We start from the raw sequence: 14251 nt of genomic DNA, 5'->3' as shown, positions 1-14251 counted from the left end.
GATAGACTATAATTAAACACAGCTCAATAATAAATTAATAATTAGAGAAAAGAACAAATACGTCCTTGACCTTTTGTTCCGTAGACATTTGAGTCCTTAAAGATTGGAAAATATATATACGTCTCTGACTTTCTCAAAACTAGGACATTTAGATCCCTCCATTAGATTGAGCTTTTGAGACCTAACGGAGATGTCCGATGTGGACTCCGTTCTGCTGACGTGGCCGTTACAGTGTGTCACGTGGAGGTGTGAAATGGTTAAGGGACAAAATAGTCCCCCACGCCAAAAATGACGCCGTTCGATATGTAGCCCTAATCCTACAAAAGGGTGAATAAAAATGTGGTCGCTGAAGTTGTTTATGGCCGCTGATGGTGTATCCTCGAGTTCAAGGAGAAGTGGAGGAGGAGGAAGACAAAAACTGTCTAACAAGTTCAAGGACGCTTGCATTGCATGGCAGAGATGAGAAAGATGGCGATATCTCCCCGAAGTGATTTTTGTGGAGTTTATGCAATCATGTTCATGTCGAAGACTAACAAAAACCCCCTAACAGAGTCTTCTTTGGGTGCCCATTCTATAAGGTAAGTAAAAAAATTTGTTGGTTGTGCACAATTCTTCCCCTGAAATACTATATGATTTTTTAACTTAGGTATGCTGTGTAGGTAAGAGAATTGCATTGCAAATTTTTTATCTGGTTTGATGAACACATTGCGAGATTTGGGAGCTCTGATACAAGGACCTTGGGAGAGAAGGATATAGAAATTGTTGAAGAGCATCACAAGACACATGAGTCAGAAAACAGAATCAATAGTTTAGAGAAGAAGATTATTGCTTTGAAGATGAAAAAAACCAATTGAATGATGCATTTATGTTGTTATAGTTGCTCTGTGTGTTGTTGTTATAAAATGTAGCAATTGAGTAGTGTCTCAAAATGGCAGCATAGAGTAGTTCTTTTTTTTATTTATATATGTGCTGTAATGATTAATGCCATTTAAGATATTCATAGTCCTTATATTTTGTAGTATATGTGAAAAATGCAATGAAATTACTGTTAAAAATAGACTCTCAATTGTTCAGGAACTGAAATTAAAGTTGTCAAATTTAAAGGATAAGGTCTATAACTTCAAAAGAACAAACAAGTTTGCCAACAATGTAGTTTGCTAAATTATATAGTACCATCTAACAAGTTTACTTTGACCAAAATGAAATAACACAAAACAAGTACTATAAAAGACAATTCTCAAGTTTGCCATAAATCATTACAAGAAAACACATTAAACCTAAACAAAATGAGAGACACCATTCTTCACTTTGCATTGTTGGATGATGGATTGGGAATGAACTTCAACAGCTTTGTTGTAGCAGGAATGGCTACTGCTAATGTCTCCTTAGATGCTAATGCACCATGGAATCTGTATTTGGTGTTGATGGTGGAATTTGAGTAGTTGCTGCAGCCTGAGAGTTGGATGAGAGTGAACCTTGGTCAAGTGGAGCACGCGGCCTGAAAATTTTTTTACTTTGTTCTGTACTCGAAAGGATTCAACTGAGCTCTTTTTGGGGCTACAGATGGAGATAGAGTTTTGACAGGAGGTCTAAATGAAGTGTATAAATGAGTATTCAAATAGAATAATATAGAGTACTTTTTTAACAATACAAAGTATCTCTTTAACAATCAATGAAAAATTCAGATCACAATTATATACAAATTGCAAATAGAATAATATAGAGTACCTCTTTAATAATATAGAGTACTCCTTTAACAATCAATATAAAATTCAGATCACGATTACATACAAATTGCAAATAGAATAATATAGCTTCAAGATGGGGTGTGGGAAACGGACCCGGATGTCCTTAGAAGGGAAGCTGAATCCTTCTATAAACGCCTATTCTGCCAGTCGGAGGATGTAGACTTAGGTTGTCTTGGTGATGTGCCACTGCCTTCCCTGAATGATGAAGCCTGTTGTAGCCTCACAGCGCCAGTTACTCTGGAAGAAGTTAAGTCGGCTGTTTTCAGTATGCATTCTTTTAAGGCGCCGGGCCCTGATAGGTTTCAGGCTTTCTTCTTTAAAGAATACTGGAAGATTGTTGGTTTTGATGTTTGGACTATGGTTCGTCATGCGTTCTCTGGTTTGGATATGGATCCAAGGATGATGGAAACTCTTGTGGTTCTTATTCCGAAGGTAGAAAACCCGGTTTCCATGAAGGATTTCCGACCAATTAGTCTCTGTAATGTGGTTTACAAAGTTATGACGAAGGTCCTGGTCAATAGACTTCGTCCCCATCTCAAAGAGATTATTGGGCCCCTTCAAGGAGGGTTTATCCCGGGGAGAGGAACCCCTGACAACATCATTGTAGCACAAGAGGTTCTCCATTTCATGAAGAAGACAAAGTCAAAGAAAGGCACCCTGGCCTTTAAGATTGATTTGGAGAAAGCGTACGATAGAGTGGATTGGGGATTTCTGAAACAAACCCTGGTGAGTTTTGGCTTTCCTCCTCCGACAGTCAATCTGATTATGCGTTGTGTCACTGCTTCCTCACTGTCTATCCTCTGGAATGGGGATAGATTAAATAGCTTTACTCCGAGCAGGGGTCTTAGGCAAGGAGATCCTATATCACCGTATCTGTTTGTGTTGTGTATGGAGAGATTGTCCTGTTCTATTAATCAGCAAGTTGATAAGGGCGTGTGGAAGCCAGTTGCGGTTTCTAGAGGGGGTCCAAGAATTTCTCATTTGATGTTTGCCGATGATTTGCTTCTTTTCTGTAAAGCTGAAAAACAGCAAGTTCAAACTGTAATGGTAGCTTTGGAAAATTTCTGCAGAGCCTCTGGGATGAAGGTTAATGTGGAAAAATCTAAAGCGCTATGCTCCAAGAATGTTTCAGCGACAAGAAAAGAGATTTTCACTGGAGTCTCCTCCATCAGATTCGTTCAGAACTTGGGCAAGTATTTAGGGGTGAACCTTAATCACTCTCGGGTGACACGCGCAACTTTCAACGATGTTTTGGACAAGATTCGGGGAAGGCTAGCCAGCTGGAAAGGAAGATTGCTTAATAAGGCAGGCAGACTCTGTTTGCTCAACTCGGTAGTGACTGCGATTCCTACTTATCGCATGCAAGTATCTCTCTTCCCTAAAGGGGTAACTAATAAGATAGAATCCATGATGCGAAACTTTCTATGGAAGGGTCAAGCTGATGGTAGAGGCCTGAATCTAGTTAACTGGAAAGTGTTGGTCACTCCTAAGAAGTTTGGAGGTCTGTGAATTAGAGATCCCTTTTGTGCCAATATTGCTCTTCTTGGAAAATTAGTTTGGCAACTTTTTCACCATCCCAACAAGCTATGGGTTCAACTGTTGACGGAGAAATACCATTCTTCTAAGGATGATTGTTTTAGTCGGTCTCGAGGAAGTGGATCTTATGTTTGGAAGAGTATATGTCGAGCTTGGGATATCCTAAAGGAAGGTTTTAGTTGGTGCATTGGGGATTTGGAACAGAACTTTTGGTTTTCTAAATGGAGAAGAGAGGGGCGACTGTGTCAGGAGATGGATTATGTTCACATTTCTGATTCGGATCTCAGGATCTTGGACCTTTGGTCATCTGGACAGTGGAACCTTGAGAATATCTATTCTCCTCTGAATCAGTCTCTGCAGAGCAACATTAATTCTTACAACCCAGATGTTCAAGCTGGTTCAGAGGTCGGTTGGTGTTGGACTGGTGCGGCCTCAAAGGTTTATGATGCTCATAGTGGTTATTTATGGCTCAGTAAGAAGATGTTTAGTTGGGAGGATAGGGGTAATTGGCTTTGGCTTTGGCGTCAACATGTTCCGGAAAAGCACAAATTTTTGGCCTGGCTATGTCTTCGGGAGGCTCTTCCTACTGCTGCATTTCGTTTTAGAAGGGGCATTTCGCACACGGATAGCTGTCCACGATGTTTCTCAAGTCAGGAGTCGGTTTTACATTGTATTCAGGATTGTCCAAAAGCCCAACTTGTTTGGCAAGCTTTAGGGATCTCCGATCAACCAGTGGATTTGATGAGTTGGTTCTTACATAATAGCAAACAGCGCCCCTTTAGATTCTTTTCTGGTCTCTGGTGGATTTGGTGTTCGAGAAACAACGAGATCTTTCATCCTCACGAGCATTGGACCACAGATAAGGTGATTGGTATGGCTTTGTCCTTAGAAAAGGAGCTCCGAAATATTTTTGAGTTGCAACGACTATCTATCCCCTCAACCATTAGTGGCTCTTGGATTCCCCCCTCAGTGGGTACCTTTAAGATTAATTGTGATGCTAGCTATCCTGGCAGTGGTGCTCGAGTTGGTTTTGCTTGTGTTAGCAGAGATTGGAAGGGAAGGTGGCAACGAGGCTGTCTGGGAACAATTGAGAGTCGTAGCATTTTGCAAGGAGAGTTGTTTGCTATTTGGAGAGGCTTTCTTTTAGCATGGGACTCGGGACAAAGAGACATTATATATGAGACAGACTGTGTGGAGGCTTTTACTATTGTTAATAATTTACAAGATTGCTCTGGGTTTACTGATCCTTTGGTGTTAAAAATCCGAGATATCATGTCTTGGAAATGGCATGCTGATCTTCGGTTGATCTTGAGAGATGCAAATACAGTAGCAGACATCATGACAAAGACTGCAATGAGGACTATTTCTCCCCAAGTGGAGCTTCCATTGCCTTGGAAGGAGTTTGAGAGTAGTATTCAGCGGGACTGCCTTTTTTAAGCAGTTTCTTGTTTTTTTTTTCTTTCTTAGTTTTTGTTTATTTTTCTTTTAAGTCACCAAAAAAAAATCACAATTATATACAAATTGCAAATAGAATAATATAGAGTACCTCTTTAACAACATAGAGTACCTCTTTAACAATTAATATAAAATTCAGATCATAATTACATATAAATTACAATAGAAAACCAATAGACAGTCTTATATGATTGATATCCTAAATCCTTGAATAAGGTAATCAAGTTTTCGAAATTGATAAAATCAATGTCCATCTTAAAAAACTTCTCTACCTTACCATGCACATAAACAAGCTCACTTCCACCTCTTCTAATAAAATTACCCCATGATAAAAAACTGGCACCACATAGTGATCATTCATCTGAAAAAAATAAACCAACCATTTTTATCATTTTGAATTATTCAAACGTATGTTTTACTATTTTTAAAAACTTAGTTCTATTTGCATACAATTTTACTCATGATCAGAGATAATAATTACACAAAATAATTTTGTCCTAACACAATTTTTACTGTCATTCATGTAATAAGTTGCAGTTTGTGAATCAAATCCTAATTAACCAATAACAAAATAAACTCACATTACAATATGCATCATGCATCTATTCCTAAATTTCTGTGCCAACTAAAATTCTTCTACAGAAAAAGAATTAACAAGGTGAACAAAGCTCACTTTTATAGATAAGAGAGATGACAATCAAACAATGCAATCCCTTCACCTTTTTCTTCCAGGACTTCACCACACAATAAAAAAGAAATTGGGACTTTTTTTTTTTTGAGGGAGAAATAAAGTATTACTGTAACTTTTCAATAAGAAAATGTAAAAAAATAAAAAGAAGAGTGTGGGAGGAAGAACACCTATTATATTGCTAAGGACTTTTGTTTTTGGCATATGGACTATTTTGTCCCTTAACTATTTCGCACTTTCACTTGCACATCGTAACGGTCACATCAGTAGAATGGAGTTCACGTCAAATATTTTTGTTAGGTCTCAAAAAGATCAATATAACAGTGAAATTTAAATATCCTGATTTTAAGAAGGTGAGAGACGTATATGTATTTTTCAATCTGAAAGGACTTAAATGTCTGCTTGATAGAAGATCAGTGACCTTTTTTTTCTAATAATTAATAAACCCCAATTTTTCTTCCGCCGTCTGTCTCGTATTTCGCGTCTTCAATGTCCGCTTCATCGCCGCCGACTCAGCCACCAACGACGCCGCCGACGCCAACAAGTCTAATCGATCTCGATGTGGACTCGCTGTCTCACTGCCTCGCCCACCTAAGCGTCCGCGACGTCTCCGCCTTGGCTATGACATGCACCTCCCTCAAGCGCCTTACCTACTCCGACTCTGTTTGGCTTCGCTTCTTTAGGTTCCTCCATTTCCTTTTCTTCTTTCTTCAATACAATTTGAAAATATTCAAATCTAAATTCACCTTTTTCTTCGTGTGTGTGCGCGCCCGCATGTTGAACTGTGAATTTTCTTTTCTTTTTTTTTAAAATATGTTTGTTTGTTTGCTTGCATATATGTTCAAGAAAAGAAATCGAATTGAAATTGAACAAATTTAGGGACCGATGAAATCAAGAAATAATGGCACTCTCTGTGTATTGGTACTTGTTTTGGTTGTGTTCAATTGTTAATAGTTTGGAGAAGCTAAAAAAGAAAAAGATTCTTTTTCTGCTTTGAGTGCATATTCTTAGAAGTAATGATTTTTGTGAAACTTTATCCAAGTTGATGCGTTGAACTTGAAATTTTGTGTTATAGTACGTAATTTTGTTTGCACGTGTATGTAACTGAACTGAATTGAGAAACTTTAGGGAGCATTGGCATCTAGAAGTACCTTGGAGCTCTTTGAATACCCTTGGAGCGAGGGATTTGTACCTGGCTAGGCGCAGCGCATTACTGCAGTTCAAGTTCCTTCATCCCGTATCTCTTCAAGTTTATAGACATACTAGTTCTAGATCAAATTTCAACCATTTGCTTCTTGACAAAAACCACATCTTCTCAGCACGGGTATATGGATTGATTTCTAGTTTGTGTTTCATTTATATAATCTTTTTATTTATTTATTTATTTATTTTTCTGCACCATTGATTTTATATAGATGATTATTAGTAATGGAGTAGCACACCAGATAAAGTTTTTGTTCTGTTCAAAGTGACACATATTAAGGAGCTCCTAGAAACGGCTAGTTCTCTGTTCCATTTAATATTTGGCATCTCAGCTTTATAGGCAAATCTGTATCTCTCACTTTTCTATATTATTAATACAATTGCCAAGCTGTTGCTTTAGGAGTGTCCATTTCATACTCGTGTTTTGTTAGAACATAAAGTTAAACATTCGTAGACTGTTATTAATCTCGACATTCACTTTACTATTGTTGTTTACCAGGGTTCAACCGTGGAAATGATAGATTTGGATAGGGATGATCCAGGATCAGAAGATGCTAACCTTTTGTTCAGTGGTCATAGAGCAAGAATCACCTGTATGAGGTAATAATGTTACATAACTGTTTTTGTGTTCTACAAAAATTAATGAGAAATGGTACTTGTAACTGTAGGTTTAGACATTATCTGGATATGTAGGGATCAATGTGTTTGAACTGGAATCCCAAGATAGTGTATATTGATGAACTTTTGAGTTACAATGATAAAGATAAACTGTAGCAAATGATCAAAGACATGAACTAATTGCTATATCCTTTATTTACGGTGAGTAACTTCTCTAACTAACTCACTAAAGGGATCCTATAATTAACTCGGGATTTCATCATGTTTCTCGTGGTAAGGTAACTTATAATGGATGTGAAATTAAAATTATTTTACTAGACTTACCAGCACGATAATTGGAATCCACAATATACCACTTGGTATTATGTATTTTGTTACTAGCAAATTCACTAGAAATGCAATTGAAATCACCAGTTATTTATTCATGATTTCCCAATTGTTTATATGTTGCTAGTTGCTGTTCAAATTATAGTAATTAATAACTGAGGACAAAGTGGGTGGAGCCTTGAAGTTTAACACACACACCTTCTGGTGATGTTTTCAGTTATCCTATCGTGATATAGCGTCAAAAGTTTTCTAAGTGGTAATATGTTGCTCGATTATTTTCATTTACAAAAAGATTCCATCAGGTTCTAGTTAGCTGGAGTACAACTTGAGGTTTATATGATGTTCCAGGAATTTGTCACAGAAGTGAATGGCTGCGAAAATGCACGTGCATATGCATGTACTAATAAATTCTTGATTTTGTTCAATACTCAAAAGAAATTGTTCCTCTATCAAAGCCCTATTCTTTCCCAAACCCAAAGTCCTTGTGCTTCTCCTAATCACTCTCACACGTATGTGATTCTCTTCAAAGTCCTCATGTTTAGCCACTAAGTTTCTGTGGTGTAAACTGCTGAAGATACTCCTTTTGGTGGCGCTTCTTCAGAGTTTCCTTCCCAGCTTCAAGTTCAGTCTCCCCAGACCTCTCTTTTTGTCATCTCACTTTCATGTTCTGTATTCGTCTAATGCTTTTGTTCGTTTAATCTTTTCCCTTTGAGACTTATGATCCATTGTCAATAGTAAAAGGGGACTTTTTTCACTGATGGAACTAGTAAGTCTTTTTAATGCAAATAAGGGAAAACAATGAACTTAATTGCTGAAAAGCATGATTGATGATATCTACCGATGTTCTTTTAATTTCGATTTGTACTTTAAAGGAGGCATAGATTTCAGTGTAAATAAGGTTAATATGAACTTTGGAATCAAATGGCAGGTTGTTTCCCCTTAACGGAGTGTTTACATCTTGTGGAGAAACAGAAGGGGAGCAAAAGTTTTTGGTTACCTCAAGTTATGATCACTCCATACGCTTGTGGGGGAAGAAGGTATCACTTTATTTCATTTGTTACAAATTCGATCATCAATAACTTGTGTTGTATTCCTGATGTCTACTATGTTCATTAGTTTGTTTAAGATTATATTAAAAAGAAAAGAGAGATAAACTATAAGAGAAAGCATTTCAGTTTATAGAAATTGCAATTTTGTAAGAAGAAAAGAGAACCTATAAAAGAGGATAAGATATCCTGATATGGATGCAGAAAAAGTTAAGACCTAAGGGAGCAAGCCATGTGACAATGCATGCCAATCATCCTGATTATTAGCTAGAGACACAATGTTAAACAATCCAGGTGCTGAGCACCAAAGAAATACAAATAAGTAAATCCTATCCAAACAAAGTCAATAGTTGAGAAGGAACTATTAAAAACTCTAAAACTCCTTTCCGACTAAAGTACTGAACGCATCAGTACATCCAAAGAAACCAAAGACTGCGACAGAATCTATGCTTCTTACAAGAGGCAAAGAGAAAGCATTAGCGTACTTCAGTTGTTCTTTTAAGAAATTTCTATTTACTTTTAACAAATTTCTTTTAAAATCATTTGTGCTAGGTGCGCCTCTGGCTATTTGTGGCCAGATACTTTTTATGTCACCAACTTTTTTATGCTGAGATTATTTTCAAATGTTATTCTTGCCACATTTTAGGGTTCTTGTCTAAGATGTATGAGAGGTCACCATGGGCCAGTGTTGTCACTATCAGATAAACTATTGGGAGATGATACCTGCAAAGTATTGGCAAGTGGAGGAGAAGATGGTACTGTTCGACTATGGTCCCTTAGTTCAAGTGGAAAACAGAGACAACAATCTTTGAAAGCTACACTATATGGGCACGAGAAACCTGTAGAGTTGATGTTGGTTGCTGGGTATGATTTCCTCTGTTGAACTAACTAAATGTCACTAAGATTGTGTTAGGAAAATGAAATATTGGGTAGCTAGGTAAAATTAGAAACATTATTCTCTAACCTTTCTGCTATTAATAATATTAAAAAAAATTAAAAAATAAATAACGATTCAGGCTCATTGTGATTTTTTATTGTATATCTTGAATTGATGAGTGTGATTGGTACATTACTGTCAGTGCTGGAGAGGAAATAGGAAGTAATTTGGCAACACTTAAATGTGTTTTGAGCAACGTTGTATGATATTTACCAACTAATTTTGCTATGTAGAAGGAAAAGAGATATCTGTCTCTGTCACTATTGTGCATGTGTTTGCATATTCAACTTCAATTGTAAATAAGTACAAGTGGTCTTGTTAGTCATTAACTTTAATTATAAATTCATAACCATAGATCCATCATCCATCCTATCCTATTCTTTTCAGGCACAAAACTTCACTTTTGGTGACCATCTCAAGAGATGCTAAGGTTCTTCTCGTCTCTTTTATGTTGTCTTGTTAATGTACTTTGTCAGATTACTTGATTCAGTCCTATTTTCATAAACTCAATGTCTTGATTCTCATAAATTTGTTCAGTTTCTAATATATATTGTGGTCATAGCAACATGGCAATGGCATCACTTGTTTAAAGGAGAAAAACACTTTTTCTTAAGTTCATACGTTTTGATATTATTCCTAAAGATAACTAAGATGAGGGTGTTTTAGCTAATCCATGCATACTTGCCGATTATTCTTCAGTTTTGTCTGTCCAGATTTGAAGCATCTTTTTACAGGATTGATTTATAGCATATATTATTTATAGCTTCAAAATGGGAAGTTTCTTACATATTTCTTTCACCATCCAAAACACTTGGGGCTTACTGTTTTATGCTTATTACGTTTTAAGTTATTAGCTGTTGATCGTGTTATGCTAGATATCATGTTGATGAACCATTTGAGTGTAAATTTGGCTCAAATTTAGTGCAACATTTCTTACAACACTAGTTAATGAAAAAGTGTAAGGTTTATCAACTGCAATGAAAGTTTGTGGTAGTTTGGTTGAATAGACGACCACTATAAAGTTTACTATTGGTTTAAGACTTACTCTCAAATCATCTTTCTATACCAGTATTTTTACAGTTGTGGAGTTATAATAGGTGAGGGTCTGGGATACGACTACGTCTTCTTCTGCTCGATCATCCTGTTGTGTGGGAATGACTACTCTTCGTGGGGCACCTGTGAACATGAAATGCCATGAATCGCTACTGTATGTGGCAGCTGGTTCCTCTGTCACTGCAGTTGATTTAAGAACAATGCAGAAAGTTATGACTGCAGCTGTGCATCAACCGAAGCTTTATTCATTTGATATTGTACCATCAAAATCTTTACTATGCACTGGTGGTGATGGCAGGTATGATATGTAGGAACTTGGTGATAAGATTTTCCTCCTTCAGTTGTTATTCAACTCTGTCTGACATATTATGTTATCTTTAGTTGGTATTTGGTAATATGGATGATGAGCGCTGACCGAATCGTTGATGTTGCAGAGCAATGCTCTGGGATATTAGGAGAAATCAAGAAGCATGGAACCCAGATCCAGTTGCTGAGTTGGATGGACATTGCGGGCAAGTGACACTGTTGCACATGGATCCATACAAAGTGGTTACTGGGGGTCCTCATGATGAGTATGTCAATGTATGGGAATCTGACACCGGTGTTCATGTAAATTCCTTGTTTTGCTGTAATGATGAGAAAGAGGTTCCCAAATTTGGCTGCGATACCATGGCTGTAGATGGGCTTAGAATTGTCACTGCCACCATTTGTGATGATGCCACTATTTTGCGCTATAGGGACTTCACGTATGCTACCAATCCTGTAGCAAAACCAGAAAATGATCCACCTTCGAAGTTTTGGTTCTCTCTTTCTGGTGATTACAGTGATGACAACAACTCATGATTTAGGTAGTTCATGGCTGTGTCTTACATATTCATTTATCTGCTTCTGATGGTTTATTCGGCCGGTTCATTAGGGAGCCATCCATTTATGGTCTGCTCAAATTCATGTAGTTGGCATGGTTGAGGACATGTATAAGTGGCCTCGCCGTGCGAACCGTCGCGAGGATGCAATGCAAATGGTGGAGGGATGTGAGAGAGCAAGTAAATTTTGCTGAGACTCGTTGTTTTTGAAACTAGGTTACTAATACAAATCTTGTGTTATGAATATTCGTTTGTTCTTTACTTTTATGAATCTACTAGACCTAGATATCGAGTATCATGTCATTCTTGTCTTACAAAAGCATTCTTACAATTATTTTCTTTAGAGTAAGGTATGACTTTTATTCTTAATTTTTGCAAAAGTTGAAAAAATATTCTAATGTTTCATATGTATCAATTTACCTTCTATGTTTGAAATAAGTTTCACTTCCACTTCTACACATTAACTATGGGAAAAGTTAATGCTTATGATTAGAATTGAAACATTCAAACGTCGAGAGCAAAACTGATGCATAATAAAACAAGAACATATTTATTTAAAGAGTACTGCTAGGGAACTAATGGCCTAAGCGTACAATGTGTACAATGGGTTAAATCTTTGGTTCATGAATAAAATGAACATCACTTATACTATCTAGAATAACCATCCGATACCAGGGATAATAAACATCTCATGTCATAAAACCACTCATCCCAATAGCTTAAGCTGATTTTGGGGTTCACCAAAGATCGAACTCTTGGTCTTTCGGATCTAGAATTCTAATACCATGTCATGAAACCATTCATTCCAAAAGCGTAATCTGATAGGACAATGTAACACTAATGGTCATATCTCTAATACTTCCTAAACCTCAATTGTACACATTGTATGCTTAGACCATTGGCTCCCTGTACTTTCTCTTATTTAAAACTTCTTATAATACACATATTTTAGTTTATATTCTATCTCATAATTGTTATAAGTTTATGTTATCTTTATATTATTTATAGTTTTATCTTATATGTTATTGTTATCCAGTCAATTACCGTTGCAAGTTGTAACTACAAATATATACATATATAAAAAAGAATTGCGTTACTTTCTAAATATGATTTTACTTTGAGAGTTACACTAATTATATTTTCAAAATCTCTTCACTAGTCATATCCATTTAAATGCATCAAACTAGCATTCATAATAAAAAGAGATGACAATTTGTTGTTACAGGATATTGATATAATTGAAGCATCTATCAAAATATTTTAACCTAAAAAATTAAAGCCGAATTGAAGCCTCAAACTTAAGCAGCAGCAACTTGCCTTTTGGTTACTTTAATTAAATAGTGTAAATAACAATAGGATCGATCAAATCCAAATAAAAGACATGCATAAAACTCAAAAGCATAAGATGACAATTCAAGTTCCCAGCTGTTAATAATTAAATATATACAAAAAAAAAATTACCAATAAAAAAGTATATAAACAATATGAGGGAATATTATATGTCTTAATTAACATAGTAAATACCGTTGATTTGAGATACCGTAGGAGAAGCAAATTCTAAAGTCCATGTAAGCCAGATTCTATCTTGTGCAATAACGGTGAATCCAAGAAAAACTAATGCAAACAGGCATATACTTTTCCCAATGAAACTCTACTCCAAATCTATCCAAGTCAACTTTTTAAATTAAGCGCTTTTTTCTCCTTCTCCTTCTCCTTTTCTTTTTACTTCTCCGTTTGTTTTTTCTTCTCCTCTTCTTCTTCTTCTACATTCGCGTACACATGTTCTCTTCCTCCTCCTCCTCTTTCTCCTCTTTTTTTTAATGTTGCATCTTTTTTTTTTTTTTTATTATTGTCATCAACACCAATATTTAGCTAATATCTTTATTAGTTCTAATTTTTATGTCACCATTAAATAATTTCGGTTTATTTCTTAGTTTATTTTGATTCATTTGTATGTTAATTGAGATTCATTTGATGCTGCTAATAAATATTGACTAAATTTTTTATTCTTTAAGTAATTTCGGTTCATTTTTTAATTTAATTGAAGTTCATTTAGATCTAAAAATAAATTCGATGTATTTTTGTTAATAATTGAGTCTTTTTAACTGTTTGTTCAAATCTGAACTAATTTCGATTCATTTGTGTGTTAATTGAGGTTCACTTGCTGCTGTTGATGAGTATTGACCAAACTTTTTTTAACAAAAAAGAATGATTATTCATTATCACTTTATTCAATGGCATTAGATTCCACTTCATTCCATTCAATTAGTTCAGTTTTGAACAACCAGTAAAAAAAGACGCAATCATCAACAAAAACACATTGAATTCATTTCTACATCCAAATGAATCTCAAATAAACTAATAAATGAACCGAAATTACTTAAGAAATAAAAAACTTGGTCAAAACTTAATAGCAGCATCAACTGAACCTCAATTAACACACAAATGAACCTAAATTAGTTCATTTTTGAACAAGCAATCAAAAGACTCAACCATCAACAAAAACACATGCAATTTATTTCTAGATCCAAATGAAACTCAATTAAACTAAGAAATGAACCGAAATTACTTAAGAAATAAAAAATTTGGTCAATACTTATCAACAGCATCAAGTGAACCTCAATTTATTCACAAATGAAGCAAAATTAGTTCAATTTTGAACAAGTAATAAAAAAGACTCAATTATCAACAAAACACATCGAATGCATTTCTGAATCCAAATAAACTTCAATCAAAATGAAAAAAAATAAAAAACGCAACAACAATAGCAACATAAA

The 14251-nt window shown here is 35.6% G+C and overlaps 1 protein-coding gene across 1 annotated transcript; it reads left to right on the top strand.

Annotated features, from left to right (window-relative positions):
* The first annotated feature begins 5661 nt into the window (after positions 1-5661).
* On the top strand, positions 5662-11720 carry LOC112783846 (ribosome biogenesis protein ytm1). The gene is made up of 8 exons (XM_025826918.3): positions 5662-6110; positions 6556-6751; positions 7130-7230; positions 8504-8612; positions 9268-9485; positions 9946-9988; positions 10656-10909; positions 11046-11720. Exons 1-8 carry the CDS (start codon positions 5917-5919, stop codon positions 11452-11454), a joined length of 1524 nt encoding a protein of 507 aa, XP_025682703.1. The 5' UTR covers positions 5662-5916; the 3' UTR covers positions 11455-11720.
* Positions 11721-14251: the final 2531 nt, after the last annotated feature.

This window comes from Arachis hypogaea, chromosome 20, assembly GCF_003086295.3.
Source record: "Arachis hypogaea cultivar Tifrunner chromosome 20, arahy.Tifrunner.gnm2.J5K5, whole genome shotgun sequence".
Taxonomy (NCBI): domain Eukaryota; kingdom Viridiplantae; phylum Streptophyta; class Magnoliopsida; order Fabales; family Fabaceae; genus Arachis; species Arachis hypogaea.
The sequence above is the reverse complement of the archived record's forward strand: the minus strand, read 5'-3'. Positions and strand labels throughout refer to the sequence as shown.